The 23934-nt window shown below is 48.4% G+C and overlaps 2 protein-coding genes across 5 annotated transcripts in view; one reads left to right on the plus strand and one right to left on the minus strand.

The window, feature by feature from the left end:
- Positions 1 to 15608: 15608 nt before the first annotated feature.
- Positions 15609 to 23934, plus strand: part of LOC136620524 (class I histocompatibility antigen, F10 alpha chain-like) — a 45362-nt gene continuing 37036 nt past the window's right edge. For all 4 annotated transcript variants that reach the window (XM_066595360.1, XM_066595361.1, XM_066595362.1 and 1 more), the window contains exon 1: positions 15609 to 15761. In XM_066595360.1, the coding sequence (XP_066451457.1) occupies positions 15704 to 15761 (58 nt within the window). In that variant the 5' untranslated portion in view covers positions 15609 to 15703. The remainder of the gene's footprint in view (positions 15762 to 23934) is intronic.
- Positions 21346 to 23168, minus strand: LOC136619653 (tigger transposable element-derived protein 1-like). The gene is made up of 3 exons (XM_066594422.1): positions 22927 to 23168; positions 21468 to 22413; positions 21346 to 21405 (listed from the first exon to the last, which is right to left on the minus strand). Exons 1-3 carry the CDS (start codon positions 23166 to 23168, stop codon positions 21346 to 21348), a joined length of 1248 nt encoding a protein of 415 aa, XP_066450519.1.

Here is a 23934-nt window from a genome sequence, read left to right on the forward strand (position 1 = left end):
CGCAGGGCTTGAAATACAAGATGTACTATAAATGCAAACTGGCACAAACGTTTCTCTCATGGGCATCTACGGGCACAGTGCAGGAGAACGAACAGACCAATGCTACGATCAGTGAGCCAATCAGCGCCCAGGATACAGAACACTTTCTATCAGCCAATAGTGTGCCGTGTACAATCTCGCGTTGGCAAGCGCTAGTGCCGAACTGTATTTCCTGTATGTACCGCAAAATTCAGCGAAAACAGAATTATATATGTTCTATCTAAAACCCGCGATGCACTGAAGCCGCAATCGTTGAACCGCAGTATAGCGAGGGATCACTGTATATGTAAAAAAATACAGCTCCAGGCACCACCTACAGGTACACAATGAACTGCTGACACTGCTGTCTTCCAAGGGAATCGCAAGCTCTTGGCGCCATCTACAGGTCACACAATGAACTGCTGCCTATAAAAGGAATAACAAGCTTTTGGCGCCACCTACAGAAGACACAATGTCACTTAGAGAACAGTAGCGCAGAAGTTCAGTCTCTTGAAGCCACCTACAGGGGACACAAACGTCTGACACTACTCATCTTCCAAGGGAATCACAAGCTCCAGGTGCCACCTACTGGTGACAGATGGTACTACTGACATGGCTGCACTCCGCGGGAATTCTAAGCTCCAGATAACACAGTATACAGAGAAAGAAGTGACTAAAATATGCAATGTATAGATGATGTAAAATTAACCCCGTCTCTGCTGTTGAATGGGCGTCAGTCATGTAATATGCTAGAAAGAAACTGTATTCTGGGAGAAAACTTTTTCTGATTGGAAGAATTTGTATCTCTCTTAAGCTTTGTCTTTGTGTCAGCAGTTGGCGTCGAATTCTTAAAGGGATAGTCCCATCTTGAACCTCTATGGTATATCCAAAGTGTGACAGATGTGGTCGTTTGATATCCCATCACCTGCAGTTATCTACATAACTATGCCTCCAGAAAAAGCACCCTGTGACTGGCATTGTATCACGTACTTCTAGTCACTTAGTGTCCCCATGGTAGGAAGAGTCTGCATTGACTTTCCGGATTGTGACCACATTGCTGCAGGGAGCTGCGTACACATGCTATCCCAGTGCCATCGTCCCCCTCACTACAGCACCCCGCTATCCTTGTGCCATCACCTCCCCCTCACTACAGCACCCCACTATCCCTGTGCCAGCCCTCCCTCACCACAGCACCCTGCCATCTCTGTGCCATCCCCCCCCCAGAACAGCACCCCACCATCCCTGTGCCATGTCCCTCACTACAGCACCCCATCATCCCTATGCCATCCCCCCTCATTACAGCACCCCGCTATCCCTATGCCATCACCTCCCCCTCATTACAGCACCCCGCTATCCCTGTGCCACCCCCCCTCACTACAGCATCCTGATATCCCTGTGCCATTCTCCCCCCCCCCACTACAGCACCCCACCATCCCTGTGCCATCCACCTCACTACAGCACCCCACTATCCTGTGCCATCACCCCACCTCACTACAGCACCCTGCTATCCTGTGCCATCCACCTCACTACAGCACCTTGACATAATTTTGTCCTTCTATCATAATTGCAGCAGAAAGCCTAAACTGCGCCATACCCCTAACACTGCAGCATGTCGCCATCCCTGCAGCATACTTCCAACACTGTGCCATACCCCCAACACTATAACCACTGGCCTACTTCTGCTACATCGATGACATTATAATGATCTGGACCAACACCAAACAAGAACTAATAAAATTCCATGAGAGATTCAATTCATTCCACCCACCATAAACCTGACATTAAGCTACTTGTATACAGAAATCAACTTTTTGGACACCACCATAAAAATTCAAACAACTCAATACAGACATCCCTATACCGGAAACCGATTGATCGGCCTACATACCTCAGATGGGACAGTTCTCACCCTAAACACATCAAAGTCCATCGTCTACAACCAGGCCATCAGATACAACCGAATCTGCTCCAACCCAACAGAGAGGAACATTTATACCATTTTAAAAGGACATTTATAAATCAGGGATACCATCCCACCTCAACTGATCCCCAAATCATCAGGATACCCAGAAATCACCAGAGCCACCAGGATACCATCCCACTTCAACTGATCACCAAATCATCAGAGCCACCAGGATACCCAGGAATCACCAGAGCCACCGGGATACCCAGAAATCACCAGAGCCACCAGGATACCCAGGAATCACCAGAGCCACCAGGATACCCAGAAATCACCAGAGCCACCAGGATACCCAGAAATCCCCAGAGCCACTGGGATACCCAGAAATCACAGGAGCCACCAGGATACCCAGAAATCACCAGAGCCACCGGGATACACAGAAATCACCAGAGCCACCGGGATACCCAGAAATCACCAGAGCCACCAGGATACCAAGAAATCACCAGAGCCACCAGGATACCCAGGAATCACCAGAGCCACCAGGATACCCAGAAATCACCAGAGCCACCAGGATACCCAGAAATCACCAGAGCCACCAGGATACCCAGAAATCAGCAGAGCCACCAGGATACCCAGAAATCACCAGAGCCACCAGGATACCCAGAAATCACCAGAGCCACCAGGATACCCAGAAATCACCAGAGCCACCAGGATACCCAGAAATCACCAGAGCCACCAGGATACCCAGGAATTAAGTACTCTGATACACAGAGAAGGAAGGAAACAATCGTGTACCTCTAGTAGTGACCTACAATCCACAGCTAGATATACTAAGGAAGACCGCAAATAAACTCCATCATACCCTAACCCTACACAAGGATGACCGTCTGAGAACTATATTTTTAGACCCTCCCCTTCTGTGTTACAGGCAACCTCCAAATTCGAGGAACTTTATAATCAGGAGTGCATTGCCCTCTGAAACACAAAAAGAAACTTATCCCTGTAAGGTAAGGAACTGTAAGACCTGCTCACATATACTGACCGCAGACAGGATACAGATCCCCAACATACAGCAGGACTATAAGATCCTGGGGACATTCACATGTTCCATGTCTGATGTTGTGCACCTGATCCTGTACAGTAAATGTCCTGTTGGGGGTCTTTATGTCGGAGAAACAGGACAAAGACTGAAAGCCAAAATGAAATCTCATCGCCACATGATTAAACAGAGAAAGACAGAATTACCAGTGGCAGAGCATTTCTCTAGTCATGGACATGGCATAGAAGATATGAAAGTTATGATACTGAAAGGATGGTTAAAGTCACAAAGCCATAGAAAAATTTGGGAATATAAATTCATAACTTTTGACACTTTTAATAGAGGGTTAAATCATTCACAAGGATTTATGTGTAAGTGGGAAGTATGAGAAGTCTATAGCACAGATAACACTGCTGGCCTGGTAACCCCACCCCCTTCCCCCCAAAAAACACTAATTCAAGGACCATAAAACTTTCACTCCTTTATCAGTGACTATTCTTTTAAGTGCAAATTATCCACATCCCTGCAGGTGCCTTGTCATACGTATGTGTGTGTATATATATATATATATGCATGCCTCTTCAAATCCATTGCATTATGCTTTAATGAAGAACTCGGAGTAAGGGCTCCCACCCACTGGCGATATTTTCTCCACTGCGATGCGATTCTAAAGTTAAAGTCTCGCATCGCAGTGCGAGAAAAAAATCGGCATGACATCGGGGATATCGGCATCACACCGACATATCGCCAGTCTTTTCAATGCGGCCAGCGGCAGCAGCGCTAGCCCCATTGAAAAGACATGGAGAATGCCGGGACTTCCGTCCCAGCTGTGACAGCTGTGGCAGGAGTTTCCTTCATCCCCGCGGGGATGAAGGAATCCTCAGCCACAGCTGTCACAGCTGTGGCAGAAGTCCCCGGCATTCTATTCCATTGCTTTCAATGGGATCGGCACAGCTGCCGATCCCATTGAAAGCACTGCTTTGGCAAGCCCCGTGGAATGATTATCGGGGAATGAATCGGGGAATTATCGGGGAATGAATGAATAGCTAAGAGCTATGTGTGATTGGCTGAGCGCTCAGCCAATAGCTAAGCAGTAGTTGCTATTGGCTGAGCCCTCAGACAATTTGCACAACTCTTTCAGGAGGCGGGGATTTTTAAATCCCCGACTGCTGAAAGAGCTCAATAGCAGTGCCAGGGAGCCAGCAGGAGGACGCGGCTGACAGCAGGAGAGGTGAGTATAATTAAAAAAAAAAAAATGTTCACACTTATTGATGATTATTGGGGAAGGGCTTATATTTCAAGCCCTTCCCCGATAATCATTCCGCAGGGCTTGCTGAAACCATTGATTTCAATGGGATGGGCAGCAGTGCCGATCCCATTGAAAGCAATAGAATAGAATGCCGCAGACTTCTGCCACAGCTGTGACAGCTGTGGCAGCTGTGGCAAAAGTCCGCGGCATTCTCCCTATGCTTTCAATGGGGCTAGCGCTGCTGTCGCTAGCCCCATTGAAAGCACTTGCGATATGCCGGTTCTATACCGGCCTCTTTCTTGCGCTGCGATGCGAGATTTTTCTCGTGCTCTCGCAGCGCAAGAAAGAAAATATCGCAAGTGGGTAGGAGCCCTAAGTCCCAAAGCTCGCATTAACATCATATATTTTTGTCAGACATTAAAAGTTATCATATCTGCAAGATTACGTGGTTTCTCTTGCTGACAACAATCACATTTTGCTCTACTGGCTAACACCGTACCAAACACTTTTCATTATACTTTCAGCCAGTCATGTTCACGGCTGTCACAACACACCAACAACCAATGAGCGGCAGCAGGCACTTCCGGGTTGCGGTGGCTTTCGGGAGTTGTAGTTTCCTGCATGTAGTGCTTATTCTTGGGCGCCTGTTTGGTATGTGGTGAACAGGTGAGGGCAGGCTCCCCCTGCTGGCGGCTGAACATATAGCCATGACTGCTGCAATCACAAGGAGGATGGAAGGCGGAGTGTGATAGACTGTATATGGTTACAGGTGCTGGAAGGGTTAATGCTACTTGTATTCCTTATAGCGTGGAAATTGGAGCAGCAGAGCAGAGTCTGTCAGCAGCTGTCATACATTGTATTATATCATTGGAGTAGTGTATTGGAGAGCCAACATGATAGCGCCTCATTAGTACCGCCATACAGCGCCCACATAGTGCTGCACGTGTATCAACTCTTCAACAATGCAAAGAACAATAACTACTGCCCTGCCATGCCTTATCGCTTATAGAGCGATCTCAGGCACTGGCAGCACAGGACGCCAGTGTCTGGCGTTCTGTTGCCATGGCGACAGGCCGGGCTCTCGCGATAACATCGCGGGAGCCGGCCGAAGACACAAAGGGAGCGCGCTCCCTCTGTGAACTCATTACCTGCCGCGATCTACATAGATCGCGGCAGGGAAGGGGTTAACAACGGGGGGCGCATCTCTGATGCACCCCCCACTGTTGCAGCGGGAGGCTGGCTGTGACTGACAGCCGGCTTCTGCTGCGGGACAGCGCGGGATAATATGTGATCTCGCGCTTTCCCCAGGACATACGTTTACGCCCTGTTGCAGGAAGTACCCAGCTCCCAGGACGTAAACTTACTCCCTGGAGCAGAAAGGGGTTAAAAAAAAATCCCCGGAGTGGCCCTTTAAATCCTGACAGCGAGGAGTAGTGGCGCTCGCTCAGCTCAGCTCGGATCCACATATATTCTGGCAGCGAGGAGTAGTGGCGCTCGCTCAGCTCAGCTCGGATCCACATATATTCTGGCAGCGAGGAGTAGTGGCGCTCGCTCAGCTCAGCTCGGATCCACATATATTCTGACAGCGAGGAGTAGTGGCGCTCGCTCAGCTCAGCTCGGATCCACATATATTCTGGCAGCGAGGAGTAGTGGCGCTCGCTCAGCTCAGCTCGGATCCACATATATTCTGGCAGCGAGGAGTAGTGGCGCTCGCTCAGCTCAGCTCGGATCCACATATATTCTGGCAGCGAGGAGTAGTGGCGCTCGCTCAGCTCAGCTCGGATCCACATATATTCTGGCAGTTGGTTCCCATCAGCTAAACCCTCACTTCTGTCAGCATCACCAGGGCTGTATTTACACCGTCGATAGCGAGTTGTGTCCGGGATTCTTGTACGCGACTCGCAGCACACGGCACACGGACACCCCGTCTCTGTGCTGCGCCATATGTGGTAGACGGCACAGTCACATCACACGGCACACGGACACCCCGTCTCTGTGCTGCGCCATATGCGGTAGACGACATTCACACCTATTATTATCATACGAGACTCACAAGACAAGAGGAGGGGGGGATGGGATTGTTCAGTCTGCAAGAGAAACATCAACCCTGTAAGTAGCCACATTGTAAATAATGGGAGCTGTTAATGAGCGTCTCGCAGCGCATAAAACGTGCGCAATGTAATCAGCCGTGTAAATACACCCTCAGGCCGGGCTCACTCTGATGGGTCGTATTCCACGTGCAGATATCTGCAGAGGAAGACCTGCGATCCATCGTATAAAGTAATTGTGAATGGTCGCAGAAGATCGCAGATGCGTGCGGTTTTCAATGCGGATGTACACGTATGCACAGCGTATTGTCCATTCGGAAGAGAGATCGCAGACATGGAAACGACAACAGAGAGTAGTAGCAAATCCCTCAGGTGAGATTTAGAGGTGAGCGAACGTACTCGTCCGAGCTTGATGCTACTATGTTACTCGAGACGAACACCACGCGGTACTCGAGTCAATTCCATTTCCTTCCCTGCAGGTTTTGCGCCAATTTCTGGCCAATAGACATGCAGGGAAGGCATTACCACTTCCTCCTGTGACGTTTCAGCCCTATCCCACCCCCCTGCAGTGAGTGGCCGGTGAGATCAAGTGACCGCCGCGTATTTAAAGCGGTCCCGCCCGCGGCTCGCCTCAGACGCACGCTGGCAGAGATTAAGGAGAGTGCTGTTCCTGCTGTTCCTGTTATAGGGAGAGTGTTAGGCTACTGTTAGCGTCTTCAAGAACCCCAACGGTCCTTCTTAGGGCCACATCTTACCGTGTGCAGTACTGTTGTGGCTGCGGGGAGCAGTTTTGCACAATTTTTTTTTTTCATCTTGGGCTCTGCAGAGCATTGTGTTCTCAGTCTGCAGTCAATTTTACAGAGTATAGGGGCAGTACTGGTGAGGCAGGGACAGTTGGTAGTGTAGAATCCTGTCAACAAGTACCCCAACGGTCCTTCTTAGGGCTACCTGTGACTGTCTGCATTTTACTGCGTGGCTGCTGGGAGTTGTAGTGGCTCACTATTACCCAGCTAGGCCTTTTTGCAGCCCTGCGTATAATTTTTTTCGGACTGCAGTGTGCGTTACATAACCGCTGTGATGCTCCAACTGCAGGCCAATAATTGCATAATTTTTTACACTGCTCTGTGCGTCCCGTCAACTTCACGCACAGCGTACGGCCACAGCCGCTGATAGAGGGAAAGACATACACGCTATCTAGGCTGTTGGCTTTTTCAAAAAAATCTGAAAAAAACCCTCCTCCTTAGGGCTACCTGTAACCGTGTGCATATTACTGCCTGGCTGCTGGGAGTTGTAGTGACTGACTATTACACAGCCAGACCTTTTTGCAGCCTTGCGTATCATTTTTTTCTGGCTGCAGTTTGCGTTACATAAGCGCTGTCAGCCTCCAACTATACGCCAATAATTCCAAAAATTTTTACACCGCTCTGTGTGTGCCGTCAACTTCACGCACAGCGTGCGGTGACAGCCCCTGATAAAGGGAAAGTCATATGGGCACTATATAGCCTGTATTCTTTTTCAAAAATATTGAAATAAAAGCTCCTTCGTTGGACGACCTGTGACCGTGTGCATTTTACTGCCTGGCTGCTGGGAATTGTAGTGAATCCCTATTGCACGGCTAGGCCTGTTTGCAGCCTTCCTTATTCGTTGTTTCTGCCTGGAGTTAGCGTAACATAACCGCTGTCAGCGTGAAAGTGTACGCCAATAATTTCATAATTATTCACACCACTGTGTGTCTGCTCTATTCGTAATACACCATGCTGAGGGGTAGGGGTAGCGCTATAGGAAGTAGACGTGGGCGAGGACGCGGAGGTCCAAGTGAGGGTGTGGGCACAGGCCGAGTTCCTGGTCCAGGTGAATCACAGCCGGCTGCTACAGGCTTAGGAGAGAGGCATGTTTCTGGGGTCCCCAGCTTCATATCACAATTTTTGGGTCCACTTGGTAGACCTTTATTACAAACAGAGCAGTGTGAGCAGGTCCTGTCGTGGATGGCAGAAAATGCATCCAGCGATGTATCGACCACCCAGTCTTCTACGCCGTCCACTGCTGCAACGCTGAATCCTCTCGCTGCTGCTCCTCCTTCCTCCCAGCCTCCTCACTGCATGAAAATGACACATTCTGATGAGCAGACAGACTCCCAGGAAATGTTCTCGGGCCCCTGCCTCGATTGGTAAGAAATGGCTCCTCTCTCACCTGAGGAGTTTGTCGTGACCGATGCCCAACCTTTGGAAAGTTCCTGGGGTCACGGTGATGAGGCTGGGGACTTACGGCAACTGTCTCAAGAGCTTTCAGTGGGTGAAGAGGACGATGATGAGACACAGTTGTCTATCTGTGAGGTAGTAGTAGTAAGGGCAGTAAGTCCGAGGGAGGAGCGCACAGAGGATTCAGAGGAAGAGCCGCTGGACGATGAGGTGACTGACTCCACCTGGTTCGCTAAGCCAACTGAGGAGAGGTCTTCAGAGGGGGAGGCAAGTGCAGCAGCAGGGCAGCTTGGAAGAGGCAGTGGGGTGGCCAGGGGTAGAGGCAGGACCAGAGCGAAGACTCCAGCAACTGTTTCCTAAGGCACCCCCTTGCGCCAAGCCCCCCTGCAGAGGCCTAGGTCTTCAAAGGTGTGGATGTTTTTCAGTGAGAGCGCGGACGACTGACGAACAGTGGTGTGCAACCTGTGTCGCACCAAGATCAGCCGGGGAGCCACCAGTTCCAGCCTCACCACCATCAACATGCGCAGGCATATGATGGCCAAGCACCCCACAAGGTGGGACGAAGGCCGTTCACCGCCTCCGGGTGGCACCACTGCCTCTCCCCCTGTGCCCCAACCTGCCACTCAGATCCAACCCCCCTCTCAGGACACAGGCACGAGCGCCTCCCGGCCTGCACCCACACCCTCACCTCTGCTGTCCTCGGCCCCATCCAGCGATGTCTCACAGCGCAGCGTCCAGCTGTCGCTAGCGCAAGCGCAAATACGCCACCACGCACCCGCATGCTCAAGCATTAAACGTGCACATTGCCAAATTGATCAGCCTGGAGATGCTGCTGTACAGGCTTGTGGAAACGGAGGCTTTCAAAAACATGATGGCGGTGGCAGTCCCACGCTACTCGGTCCCCAGTCGCCACTATTTTTCCCGGTGTGCCGTCCCAGCCCTACACCAGCATGTCTCCCGCAACATCAATTTTGCCCTCACCAACGCGGTTACTGGGAAGGTCCACTTAACCACGGACACGTGGACAAGTACTGGCGGGCAGGGCCACTATATCTCCCTGACGGCACATTGGGTGAATTTGGTGGAGGCTGGGACCGAGTCAGAGCCTGGGACCGCACACGTCCTACCCACATCCAGAATTGCGGGTCCTTCCTTGGTTCTGGTATCTGCGGCGGTCTATGCCACCTCCTCTAAACCCTTCCCCTCCTCCTCCTCCTATGCAACCGCTACCTCTCAATTAAGAAATGTGAGCAGCACGTTGCCAGCAGTCGGTGTGGTGCGGCGCGGCAGCACAGTGGTGGGCAAGCGTCAGCAGGCCGTGCTGAAACTACTCAGCCTAGGTGACAAGAGGCACACGGACCCCGAGCTGTTGCAGGGTCTGACAGAGCATACCGACATCTGGCTTTCGCCGCTGAGCCTCCAACCGGGCATGGTCGTGTGTTACAACGGCCGTAACCTGATGGCGGCTCTGCAGCTCCGCAGCCTCACTCACGTGCCATGCCTGGCCCACGTTGTCAATCTGGTGGTTCAGCGGTTTCTGAAAAACTACCCGCACTTATCTGACCTGCTTGACAAGGTGCGCCGCATCTGCGCACATTTCCGCAAGTCCACCACGGACACTGCCACTCTGCAGACCCTGCAACATCGGTTTAATCTGCCAGAGCACCAGCTGCTGTGCGACGTGCCCACACGGTGGAACTCTACACTCCACATGTTGGCCAGGCTGTATGAGCAGCGTAGAGCAATAGTGAAATACCAACTCCAACATGGGCGGCATAGTGGGAGTCAGCCTCCCCAATTCTTTACCGAGGAGTGGGCCAGGATGGCAGACATCTGCCAGGTCCTCGGAAACTTTGAGGAGTCTACCCAGATGGTGAGCAGCGATGCTGCATTCATTAGCGTCACCATTCCTCTGCTCTGCCCGCTGAGAAGTTCGCTGCAAAGCATAAAGGCTGACGCTTTGCGGTCGGAACAGGAGATGGGGAAGAGAGAATGTCGCTTGATAGTCAGAGCACCCTGATGTCTATATCTCAGCGCCCACTGCAGAGGGTATCCATGCTGCTTACCTCCCATCTGTTCAGCGTGTATGGCCTGTGGAGGAGGAGGATCCTGAAAGTAATCTTCCAAGTGAGGACAGCGATGTGTTGCATACTGGTACCCTGGCACACATTGCTGACTTCATGTTAGGCTGCCTTTCTCGTGACCCTCGCGTTAGACGCATTCTGGCCACTACGGATTACTGGGTGTACACCCTTCTCGACCCACGGTATAAGGAGAACCTTTCCACTCTCATTCTCGAAGAGGAAAGGGGTTCGAGAGTGATGCAATACTACAGGGCCCTGGTGGACAAACTGATGGTAAACTTTCCATCTGACAGCGCTAGCAGAAGAAGGCGCAGTTCTGAGGGCCAAGTAGCAGGGGAGGCGCGGAGATCAGGCAGCATGTTCAGCGCAGGCAGGGGAACACTCTCCAAGGCCTTTGCCAGCTTTATGGCTCCCCAGCAAGACTGCGTCACCACTCCCCAGTCAAGGCTGAGTTGGAAGGAGCATTGTAAAAAGATGGTGAGGGAGTACATAGCCGATTTCACCACCGTCCTCCGTGATGCCTCTGCTCCATACAACTACTGGGTGTCAAAGCTGGACACGTGGCACGAACTTGCACTGTATGCCCTGGAGGTGCTTGCTTGCCCTGCCACTAGCGTCTTGTCAGAGAGGGTGTTTAGTGCAGCTGGGGGAATCATCACAGATAAGCGTACCCGCATGTCAACTACCAGTGCCAACACGCTTACACTCATAAGGATGAACAAAGCCTGGATTTCCCCAGACTTCTCTTCTCCACCGGCGGAGAGCAGCGGGACCTAAAGATTCTTTTCGCTGCAACCGCAGATAAAAGCACTCTTCTCTATCACCGGGAAAATGGGGCATTTATGTTTGACAATCTGTCTCTGACATTACTCCTCCTCCTGCTACTCCTCCTCCAGAAACAACATGTCATCGCGCTGAACAGCCAAATTTTCTGCGGCCCAAAAGGCTCATCTACCAATGTTTTTACAATTTTTCAAAGTTTCAAAAGCATTGAGACTGCAACATGAACCAATTTTTTCAACGGGGTTGCCTACAGGCTCTGTTACAAATTAAGCAACAGTGAGCTGTATCTTTAAAAAAATGTTTATGGGTTTCACCTGCCCTCTCGGTTGATAAATTTTTCAGAGGTACACTTGTACTCTCGGTACAGTAATTTTTGGGGCCCACGCCTACACTCTTATCCAACTAATTTTTCCGGCCTTCGCCTACGCTCATGGCATCCCACTGTTTCAGAGGTTGGCCTATACTATTACTACAGAAATTTTACTGGGGTATGCCTGCCTATACTTCTGCTACAAGAAAGTTACAGGAGTCTGCTTATACTGCTGCCACTTGAATGTTACAGGGGTCTGCCTATACTTCTGCCACGTAAATATTTCAGGGGTCTGCCTATACTGCTGCCACTGAAAAGTTAGAGGGGTCTGCCTATACTTCTGCCACGTAAATGTTACAGGGGTCTGCTTATACTGCTGCCACAAGGATGTTACTGGGGTCTGCCTATACTGCTGCCACATTAACTTTACAGGGGTTTGCCTATACTGCCGCCACAAGGATGTTACTGGGGTCTGCCAATACTGCTGCCACGTAAATGTTACAGGGCTCTGCCTATACTTCTACAACAGAAATGTTACTGGGATCTGTCTATAGTGTTACTATAGAAATGTTACAGGGGTCAGCGTATACTTCTGCTATAAAAATGTTACTGGGGTCTGCCTATACTGCTGCCACGTAATTTTTGCAGGGGTCTGCCTATACTGCTGCCACAAGGATGTTACTGGGGTCTGCCTATACTTCTGCTACAGAAATGTTACTGGGATCTGTCTATACTGTTACTACAGAAATGTTACAGGGGTCTGCGTATACTTCTGCTACAAAAATGGTACTGGGGTCTGCCTATGCTTCTGCTACATAAATTTTTCAGGGGTCTGCTTATACTGCTGCTACTGAAATGTTTCAGGGGTCTGCCTATGCTGCTGCTACATAAATGTTACTGGGGTCTGCCTATACTGTTACTACAGAAATGTTACTCGGCTCTGTCTATACTGTTACTACAGAAATGTTGCTGGGGTCTGTCTATACTATTACTACTGAAATGTTACAAATACTGGGCTCTGCCTGTACTGCTGTTACTGAGATGTTACAGGGGTCTGCATACACTGCTGCTACACAACTGTTACAGGGGTCTGCCTATACTGCTGCTACAGAAATGTTACAGGGGTCTGCCAAAACTGCTGCTACATAAATGTTACTAGGGGGTCTGCGTATACTTCTGCTACTAAAATGTTACTGGGGTCTGCCTATACTTCTGGCACGTAAATGTTACAGGGGTCTGCCTATACTTCTGCTACAGAAATGTTACAGGGGTCTGCCTATACTTCTGCTAATGAAATGTTACTGGGGTCTGTCTATACTGTTACTACAGAAATGTTACTGGGGTTCCCCTAGACTTCTACAACATAACTGTTACTGGGGTCAGCTTATACCTTTGCTACATGAATATTACAGGGGTCTGTGTATACTATGGGTGCACTAAGTCTTCCCATCGCTGTACCTATCTGGCCCAAAAAAACCCCGACTGACAAGGGCATGGATTGTGGGCCGAGGCCAACATGTATTTCCTCTCACGTAACCTCAGCTATCCGGGGCACTGCAATGGGATGTCTTGATGTACCGTCTGTGTGTTCCTGCTAGCCACCCATGCTGTGGGTGCACACAGACTTGCCATAGTGGAGTTGTACCTGCCTGGCACTTTTGAAAAAACCCAGAATGTCTAGGGCATGGAGTGTGGGCCGCAGCCAAGATATATTTCCTCTCACGTAACCTCAGCTATCCGGGGCACTGCAATGGGATTTCTTGATGTACCATCTGTGGGTTCCTGCCAGCCACCCATGCTGTGGGTGCACACAGACTTCCCATTGAGGTGTTTTACCTGTCTGTCCCCAAAATACTGACAGACTTGGGTAGGGTGCAGAGTGCAGATGGTTTACCCCTTGTGTTGTCGATGAGGTATCCGACACCCAAACAGAATGAGTAGTGTGTGGACACATGGATTCCCATTGCTATGTCACTCGCAGCACCTTGGGCCACACAAGGTGTTTGCTGGGACAGAGGCTGACCCAGGGCCTGCTCACATACTTCCCACACCGAGTATTGCTGCATTGTGGAGATGTGTAGAAGTGCTGGGCTGGCAGCGGAGTCCCCTTTATGCCCATGTTTGCAGCTCCTGACGGAGGAGGCACAGGATTGTAATGAAGATGGAACGTCAATCTATTATCAATTCTCAACAGCATTGTGGGCTATCGCCCCCCCCCCCCCCCCCCCTTTCAAAGAGGGTCGCTGCCTGGCCCTGCCAACCCTTTGCAGTGTGTGCCTCCGGTTCCTCCTCATCGCGGACGAACGTGGAAATAGACATGAGGGTGGTGTAGCTATGAAGTGAGCGTGTGGCATGAGGGCAGCTGAGGGCTGCGCAGGGACACTTTTGTGTGCGCTGCGAACGCAGGGTCATGCGGGGGGGAGAGGGGGTTAGGCAGCATGTAACCCAGGAGAAGAGGCAGCGGTGTGTCCCGCAGGCAGTGCTTGTGCTTAGTTGGAGGTAGTGTGGTGCTTAGCTAAGGTGTGCCTTGCTAATGAGGGTTTGTCCAAAGTAAAAATTGTTAGGGGGGGGGGGGGTCACTCTTGCCGCTATTGTGGCTTAATAGTGGGACCTGGGAACCTGAGATGCCGCCCTGCATGTTGCCCCTCGCCTGCCCTATCCGTTTCTGTGTCGTTTCCATCACTTTCGTAGGTTTTGCAGATTTTCACAAACAAAAACCTTAGCGAGCATCGGCCATATACAAAAATGCTCGAGTCACCCATTGACTTCAATAGGGTTCGTTACTTGAAACGAACTGTCGAGCATCGCGGAAAGCTCGACTCGAGCAACGAGCACCCGAGCATTTTGGTGCTCGCTCATCTCTAGTGAGATTCCCTCCTTTTCTATGTATTCTCATACCGAGTTCAAAGCAATTACACCGTTCATACGCCATGTTTATTGTGTTCCAGCGGCAGGATGCATCCACTGACTTCCATGGAGGCCGTCCGTGTGGAATCTGAGTTAAAATAGAGTATACTGCGATTTTTCCTGTGTTTGCAAAATACACAATTCGTAACCGTGAGTGTGCCTGCGTTTTACCACGTATCCTCAGTGCAGACGGCGATTGCGAAATCCGCAATTGAAATCCTGCCGTGTGAGACCGGCCTGAGGGTCCGTCTATACGGGTCGGGTCTGCTGGGGGTCCGTCTATACGGGTCGGGTCTGCTGGGGTTTTTTTACAAACATCTCACCAAAGCTGTTTGTGATGTTTTCCCGCTGCTGCAGATTTCTGGCAGATATTCTGTATATCCCGTCCTGTATGGACGCTCCCTGAGGAGGGCGCCATTCTGCAGTTCTTACACGCTCTGCTATAATGTCCGTATCTATAGCAGCAGTTAGCTGCAGTACTTGGGTACTGCGGTGTGGTGACATCTCCTCCTACGGCCGCTGCTCTCTGTACAGGACATTACATGGATGTCAGCAGTGATTATACAGTAAATGGCGTCTTCAGCGATGAATATATCTCCGTGGTGACGGCGGTGTCCGTCCGGCTCTGGTCACACCGCTGTCAGGCTTCTGTCCTCACAGATACGTCACATTCATCATCATTCCCCTTTATCATCAGTCAGATATCGCTTGTTGTCGCCGGATGGAACCGCGGAGCTCGCCGCGCCATTCTGTCTTCCACAGAGCAATGAGAAGCTGATGAGGAGAGCGACACAATGGTGGACAGAGGCGTTATTATTACACATCACCATGGTGATCACAGCGGACCCCACAGACAGAGCAGACCTCCCTGCCGGGCTTACTCCTCATTATCAGCTCCTCACACTTCTCTAGAAATCTCCATTATTTCTGGAAAATCCCAACATCTTACTTTCACTTTCTCCGCCGTCTAACCTCTCTGGCCTCACTCTGCCCGGTAACTGATGACCAGCCGCAGATTTATTTTACTATTGGTGGAGAGGGTACCTTCCGTCCAATCAGAGCTGAGCTCTGCCCCCAGTCTGCGGAGTCACTGACTGACGGCACTAGTTGTTTGTCTTGGGAGAAGTTCTTTATGTTCTCGTCACTCGGGGTCTCCAAAGTTTTAGGATGATGAAGATGTTCCCCCTCATTGTGCTTCTCCTTCATTCATCTGCGGTGTATTCTGGTGAGTATGGAGGGTATCAGTTATTATATCACTTATCTGCAGTGTATTCTGGGTAGTATGGAGGGAGATCAGTTATTATACTACTTATACCATTCCAGTGTCTGGCACCATCATAACCCCCAGACGGCATGCCCGATGCCTTGGGGTCACACTGGACTCTGACCTCTCCTTTACCCTCCATATCCAATCTCTGGCCCAAACATGCCACATGCACCTCAGAAATATTGCTAAAATACATCCGTTCCTAACCACGGACACGCTAAAGACACTCGTGGTTGCCCTCATCCACTCCCGGTTTGACTACTGCAACTCACTACTCATCGGCCTCCCCCACACTAGACTCGCTCCACTCCAATCCAATCCATACTAAATGCAGCAGCTAGGCTCATTTTTCTATCCAGTCGTTATTCAGCTGCATTATGCCAGTCGCTGCATTGGCTGCCCATCCACTGCAAAACTAGATTTAAACTCCTCTACCTCACTCACAAAGCTCTGCATGGCGCTGCACCACCATACATCACCTCCCTGCTGTCAGTACACCACCCAGCGCGCTCACTTCGATCGGCTAACACCCTCAGACTAAACACCCCAGTAATACGAACCTCACATGCTCGCCTACAGGACTTTACCAGAGCAGCACCCATCCTCTGGAACGCTCTACCCCGTGCACGAAATTTCAGACGTGCCTTAAAAACGCACCTCTTCAGGGAAGCATACCAAATCTCCTGACCTAGTCCCTCGCCCCTCCCTATGGTGTCCCACCCTGTTTGCCTTATAATAAATGATCTGTACATGAAATTTCCTATTGCCTGTGTTCCCCACCCCCTGCACCTCCTGTACCACCCCCATCCCATTTGTGTCTAACCCAATGTACCTCACATTGTAATTGTTGTATTGTTTTGCATTTATCCATGCCTGAAAGCGCTGCGGAATAAGTTCGCGCTATACAAATAAAGATTATTATTATTATCTGCAGTGTATTCTGGGTAGTATAGAGGGGATCAGTTATTATATCACTTATCTGCGGTGTATTCTGGGTAGTATGGAGGGGGATCAGTTATTATATTACTTATCTGCAGTGTATTCTGGGTAGTTTGGCGGGGATCAGTTATTATATCACTTATCTGCAGTGTATTCTGGGTAGTACGTAGGCGGATCAGTTAATATATTATTTATCTGCAGTGTGCTCTGGGGAGTATGGAGGAGGATCAGTTATTATATCATTTATCTGCAGTGTATACTGGGTAGTATTGAAGTGATCAATTATTATATCACTTGTCTGCAGTGTATTCTGAGAAGTATGGAGGAGAGTCAGTTATTATATCACTTATCTGCAGTGTGTTCTATGTAGTATGGAGGGGATCAGTTATTATATCATCTATCTGTGGTATATTCTGGGGAATATGGAGAGGAGTTAGTTATTATACCACTTATCTGTAGTGTGTTCTGGGGAGTATGGAGGAGGATCAATTATTATATCACTTGTCTGCAGTGTATTTTGGGGAGTATGGAGGAGGATCAGTTATTATATCACTTGTCTGCAGTATATTCTGGGGAGTATGGAGGAGGATCAGTTATTATATCCCCTATCTGCGGTGTTTTCTGGGGAGTATGGAGGACAGTCAGTTATTATATTACTTATCTGCAGTGTGTTCTGGGTAGTATGGAGGAGGATCAGTTATTATATCACTTGTCTGTAGTGTATTCTGTGGACTATGGAGGGGATAAGTTATTATATCACTTGTCTGCAGTGTATTCTGGGGAGTATGGACGAGGATCAGTTATTATATCACTTATCTGCAGTGTATTCTGGGGAGTATGGAGGAGAGTCAGTTATTACATTACTTATTTGCAGTGTGTTTTGGGTAGTATGGAGAAAGATTAGTTATTATATCACTTGTCTGCAGTGTATTCTGGGTAGTATGGAGGGGGATAAGTTACTATATTACTTATCTGCAGTGTATTCTGGGGAGTATGGAGGGGAGTGAGTTATTATATCACTTATCTACAGTGTGTTCTGGGGAGTATAGTGGGGGATCAGTTATTATATCACTTGTCTGTAGTGTATTCTGGTGAGTATGGAGGAGGATCAGTTATAATATCACTTGTCTGCAGTGTATTCTGGATAGTATAGAGGGGAGTCAGTTATTATATCACTTGTCTGTAGTGTATTCTGCGGGGTATGGAGGGGATAAGTTATTATATCACTTGTCTGCAGTGTATTCTGGGGATAATTGAGGAGGATCAGTTATTATATCACTTGTCTGCAGTGTATTCTGGGTAGTATGGAGGAGGTTCAGTTATTATATCTCTTATCTGCAGTGTATTCTGGGTAGTATGGAGGGGGATCAGTTATTATACTACTTGTCTGCAGAGTATTCTGGGTAGTATGAAGGAGGATCAGTTATTATATCACTTGTCTGTAGTGTATTCTGGGTAGTATAGAGGGGAGTCAGTTATTATATCACTTATCTATGGTGTATTCTGGTGAGTATGGAGGGGGGTCAGTTATATCATCACTTATCTGCACTGTATTCAGGTCCGTATGGAGGGGATCAGTTATTATATCCCTTATCTGCAGTGTATTCTGGGGGCATGGAGGGGATCAGTTATTATATTACTTATCTGCAGTGTTTTGTGGTCAGTATGAAGGGGATCAGTTATTATATCCATTATCTGCAGTGTATTCTGGGGGCATGGAGGGGATCAGTTATTATATCACTTATCTGCAGTGTATTCTGCGAATATGGAGGAGAATCAATTATTATATTACTTATCTGCGGTGTATTCTTGGGAGTATGGAGGGGGATCAGTTATTATATTACTTATCTGCAGTGTATTCTGGTCACTATGGAGGGGATCAGTTATTATATCACTTATCTGCAGTGTATTCTGGTGAGTATGGAGGGGATCAGTTATTATATCACTTATCTGCAGTGTATTCTGGATAGTATGGAGGGGATCACTTATTATATCACTTATCTGCAGTGTATTCTGGGGAGTATGGAGGGGATCAGTTATTATATCACTTATCTGCTGTGTATTCTGGGGAGTATGGAGGGGATCAGTTATTATATCACTTATCTGCAGTGTATTCTGGTGAGTATAGAGGGGATCAGTTATTATATCACTTATCTGCAGTGTATTCTGGTGAGTATGGAGGGGATCAGTTATTATATCACTTATCTGCAGTGTATTCTGGATAGTATGGAGGGGATCAGTTATTATATCACTTATCTGCAGTGTATTCTGGGGAGTATGGAGGGGATCAGTTATTATATCACTTATCTGCTGTGTATTCTGGGGAGTATGGAGGGGGCTCAGTTATTATATCACTTATGGCCGCCTGCAGACGAGCGGGTCGGATCCGGCAGCGAGAATTCTCGCCGCGCGATCCGACCCGAGAGCCTGCAGGGACGAGCGCGTACTCACCTGCGCATGGCGGCCTCGGCTCTTTCATGTGCCGGCTGCCGCGCAGCCGGCGCATGCGCAGACCGGAGCCGGCGGACAGGTGAGTGCGTGCCCCGCAGAAAATTAGGACATGCCGCAGTTTATTTGCCGCGCGAGATTTCGCGCGGCCAAACCGCGTCAGTCTGCATAGGAGTGCGTATTTTAATGCACTCCTATGCAAACTTTCAGCGGCGGAAATCCCGCGGGAAATCCCGCGGCGGGATTTCCGCTCGTGTGCAGGCGGCCTATCTGTGGTGTATTCTGGTGAGTATGGAGGGGGTCAGTTATTATATCACTTATCTGTAGTGTATTCTGGGGAGTATGGAGGGGATCAGTTATTATATCACTTATCTGCAGTGTATTCTAGGTAGTATGGAGGGGGTCAGTTATTATATCACTTATCTGTGGTGTATTCTGGTGAGTATGGAGGGGGTCAGTTATTATCACTTATCTGTGGTGTATTCTGGTCAGTATGGAGGGGGTCAGTTATTATATCACTTATCTGCGGTGTATTCTAGGTAGTATGGAGGGGGTCAGTTATTATATCACTTATCTGCGGTGTATTCTGGTCAGTATGGAGGGGGTCAGTTATTATATCACTTATCTGCGGTGTATTCTGGTCAGTATGGAGGGGGATCAGTTATTATATCACTTATCTGTGATGTATTCTGGTGAGTATGGAGGGGGATCAGTTATTATATCACTTATCTGCAGTGTATTCTGGTAAGTATGGAGGGGCCAGTTATTATATCACTTATCTGTGATGTATTCTGGTGAGTATGGAGGGGGATCAGTTATTATATTACTCATCTGCAGTGTATTCTGGTCAGTATGGAGGAGGATCAGTTATTATATCAGTTATCTGCAGTGTATTCTGGTAATTATTGAGGGGATCAGTTATTATACCACTTATCTGCAGTGTATTCTGGGTAGTATGGAGGTGATCAGTTATCATATCATTTATCTGCAGTGTATTCTGGTGAGTATGGAGGTGATCAGTTATTATATCGCTTATCTGTGGTATATTCTGGGGAGTATGGAGGGGATCAGTTATTATATCAGTTATCTGCAGTGTATTCTGGTAATTATTGAGGGGATCAGTTATTATACCACTTATCTGCAGTGTATTCTGGGTAGTATGGAGGTGATCAGTTATCATATCACTTATCTGCAGTGTATTCTGGTGAGTATGGAGGTGATCAGTTATTATATCGCTTATCTGTGGTATATTCTGGGGAGTATGGAGGGGATCAGTTATTATATCAGTTATCTGCAGTGTATTCTGGTAATTATTGAGGGGATCAGTTATTATACCACTTATCTGCGGTGCATTCTGGTCAGTATGGAGGGGATCAGTTATTATATCACTTATCTGCGGTGCATTCTGGTCAGTATGGAGTGGGGTCAGTTGTTATATCAGTTATCTGCGGTGTATTCTGGTGATTATTGAGGGGATCAGTTATTATACCACTTATCTGTGGTGTATTCTTGTGAGTACAGTTAGTACCCGACTTACGAACAGCTTTCGTTCCCGGAGCCGGTTCGCAAGTACATTTTGTTCATATGTCCAAACAAATGCACATTCAAGTAATAGAATCGTTGGGTGTAAAAATAGTAACAAAATTAGGATCTTACTTTGATAAGGTGACACAGCTGGAGTTCATGGACTGGCTTTCTGTGGGAAATTACTGACTGGAAGTGGAGGAGACGTTGGGCGATGGTGGAGCAGCAGAAATGGGAGACCATGATGCATCAACAATTGGAGAGGATGAGTCATCAGCACTTAGTAGTAATGGGACGTCAACATTAGAGGGAGGGTGAGAAGATGTTGGCGTGGATGCTGTAACACCTGACATCGATGGCACTGGTTCAGCGTCATGATGAGACTCCTCGCATCTCTCCATCCTCCTAAAGAACTGGTCTAAGGATGCCTGGGTGGTAGCCGCCTTTTCTCATCGTATATGGCGCGGTAGCAATGAAGTGCATCATGGACAGATGCTGCAACCTTGCTGTACCGTACCACATTTGGGTCCTGTGATTCAAAGAGTGCCAGAGAGTCTTCAATCATTTGAAATGCCTTTGCCATCATCTTGGTCTGGAAATGCTTCGGTGCTGGTTCCACTTCCAGTTCGTCCTATTTTTCTTCCTCCTTCCTCTGGTTGTCCAGTTCCATGAGATCTTCATTTGTCAGCTCCTGCTTATGCACAGCAAAATATTTATGGAAGTCCTGTTCCTCAAGATGAAGGTCAAGCTTACTAAGTTGTCGACTACATTTTGTTCTTCTGCCTGTAGCTTCGCTAAACTAGGGGAATCGTGGACAAACATGGGGCACAGTTTCTTCCAAACCCCATTCATGGTGGCCGTGGAAATTTCATGCCATGAAGCATCAATGTTCTTTATGGCATTATAGATAGTGAAGTTCTTCCAAAATTCACGCAATGTCATCCCAGACTCACCCTCAGTTGCCTTCAGTGCCTGACGAAACGTGCGACGGAGATAGTATTTCTTGAAGGTTGCAATGGCCCCCTGGTCCATTGGCTGGAGTAGGAAGGTAGTGTTGGGTGGCAGGAAAACTACCTTCACATTTGCATGAAAGTCATCTAGAAAAGGGGGGTGGCCCGGTGCATTATCTAAAAGGAGAAGAATGTTGAAGGGAATGTTCTTATCCCGGCAGTACCGTTCCACCTCGGGGATGAAATGGTGATAAAACCAGTCTTGAAACATAGCAAGAGTGACCCAGGCTTTTCGGTTACTCTTCCACACAACAGGAAGTGAGGCCTTAGCTATATTTTTCAGGGCTCTTGGGTTTTCAGCATGATACACTAACAATGGTTTGATCTTCATATCTCCTGCGGCATTTCCACCAAGCAGTAGCGTCAGTCTGTCCTTTGCGGGTTTGAAGCCAGGCATAGACTTCTCTTCCTTACTGATGTAGGTTCTGTCTGGCATCTTTTTCCAATAAAGGCCTGTTTCGTCAACATTAAATATTTGCTGAGGTGAAAACGCACCTTCTTTGATAATTTCCTTAAGTGTGGCAGGGAACTCCTGGGCTGCTACCGTATCTGCACTTGCCGCCTCTCCTGTCACTTTTATGTTATGGAGGTTATTACGTGCCTTGAAGCGGTTAAACCATCCATGACTTGCAGTAAAGGTCACATCTGCTGCTTCTTCCCCATATTTTGTCTTTACATCTTCAAAAAGACTTAAAGGGGTTGTCCCGCGAAAGCAAGTGGGTCTATACACTTCTGTATGGCCATATTAATGCACTTTGTAATGTACATTGTGCATTAATTATGAGCCATACAGAAGTTATCAAAAGTTATTCACTTACCTGTTCCGTTGCTGGCGTCCTCGTCTCCATGGTTGCCGTCTAATTTTCGCCGTCTAATGGCCAAATTAGACGCGCTTGCGCAGTCCGGGTCTTCTTCTCTTCTCAATGGGGCTCCGTGTAGCTCCGTGTAGCTCCGCCCCGTCACGTGCCGATTCCAGCCAATCAGGAGGCTGGAATCGGCAATGGACCGCACAGAAGAGCTGCGGTCCACAGAGGGAGAAGATCCCGGCGGCCATCTTCAACCGGTAAGTAAGAAGTCACCGGAGCGCGGGGATTCAGGTAAGCGCTGTGCGGTGTTCTTTTTTAACCCCTGCATTGGGGTTGTCTCGCGCCGAACGGGGGGGGGGTTGAAAAAAAAAAAACCCCGTTTCGGCGCGGGACAACCCCTTTAAAGCCTTCTCTTGAATCAGCATTAAGCTTAGTGGCTTTCTTTTCTGATGACAATCCTCCATCCAAATGCTCAGAAGATTTAGAAGTTCTTCTATCACTTTTCCACGTTTCTTACTAATAATAGTAGAGTGCCTAGGCACCGAACTTCTCACATGTTCCATGATCCTATCCTTGTTCTTGAGAATGGTACCGATGGTAGAACGATTCATCTGGTATGAGCGAGCAACATTGGACATCTTCTCACCACGCTCCACTCTTTTTTATGATGTCAACTTTTGTTTCTATCGTGATGGCCTGGTGTTTTTTAGAAGTTCCAGCATCACCACTTCCTTTGCGCTTGGCACCTGACATGTTCACAACACGCGTTGTACTGAAACCACGTGGGCACAGTAAGAGAGAGCTACTGTTTGCGACAGCCGTGGCTCCTGCTCGCTGCTGCCACCACTCTGCCGCCATGCGAATTAGCCTTTGGCGCTTGAGGACGACCTTGTTCTTATGTACCGAAATTCATAACTCGAATGTTCGTATGTCAGGGACTATCTGTATGGAGGGGATCAGTTTTTATATCACTTATCTACAGTGTATTCTGGGTAGTATGGAGGGGTCAGTTATTATATCACTTATCTGCGGTGTATTCTAGGGAGTATGGAGGGGGATCAGTTATTATATCAATTATCTGCGGTGTATTCTGGGTAGTATGGAGGGGATCAGTTATTATATCACTTATCTGCAGTGTATTCTGGTGAGCATGGAGGGGAGTCAGTTATTATATCACTTATCCGTAGTGTATTCTGGGGAGTATGGAGGGGATCAGTTATTATATCACTTATCTGCGGTGTATTCTTGTCAGTATGGAGGGAATCAGTTATTATATCACTTATTTGCAGTATATTCTGGGGAGTATGGAGGAGGATCAGTTATTATATCACTTATCTGCAGTGTATTCTGGGTAGTATGGAGGTGATCAGTTATCATATCACTTATCTGCAGTGTATTCTGGTG

Source organism: Eleutherodactylus coqui, chromosome 3 (assembly GCF_035609145.1).
Source record: "Eleutherodactylus coqui strain aEleCoq1 chromosome 3, aEleCoq1.hap1, whole genome shotgun sequence".
Classification (NCBI taxonomy): domain Eukaryota; kingdom Metazoa; phylum Chordata; class Amphibia; order Anura; family Eleutherodactylidae; genus Eleutherodactylus; species Eleutherodactylus coqui.

Bases quoted from the DNA above. Each gene is read 5' to 3' on its own strand.
- LOC136619653 (XM_066594422.1), bottom strand. From the start codon at position 23,168: ATGTCCAATGTTGCTCGCTCATACCAGATGAATCGTTCTACCATCGGT. The intron at 22,414-22,926 runs GTTGTCCCGCGC...AACCCCTTTAAG, and splicing joins CAAGAGAAGGCTTTAAAGGG to TCTTTTTGAAGATGTAAAGA. The intron at 21,406-21,467 runs GTAAGCTTGACC...GTGCATAAGCAG, and splicing joins AAAATGTAGTCGACAACTTA to GAGCTGACAAATGAAGATCT.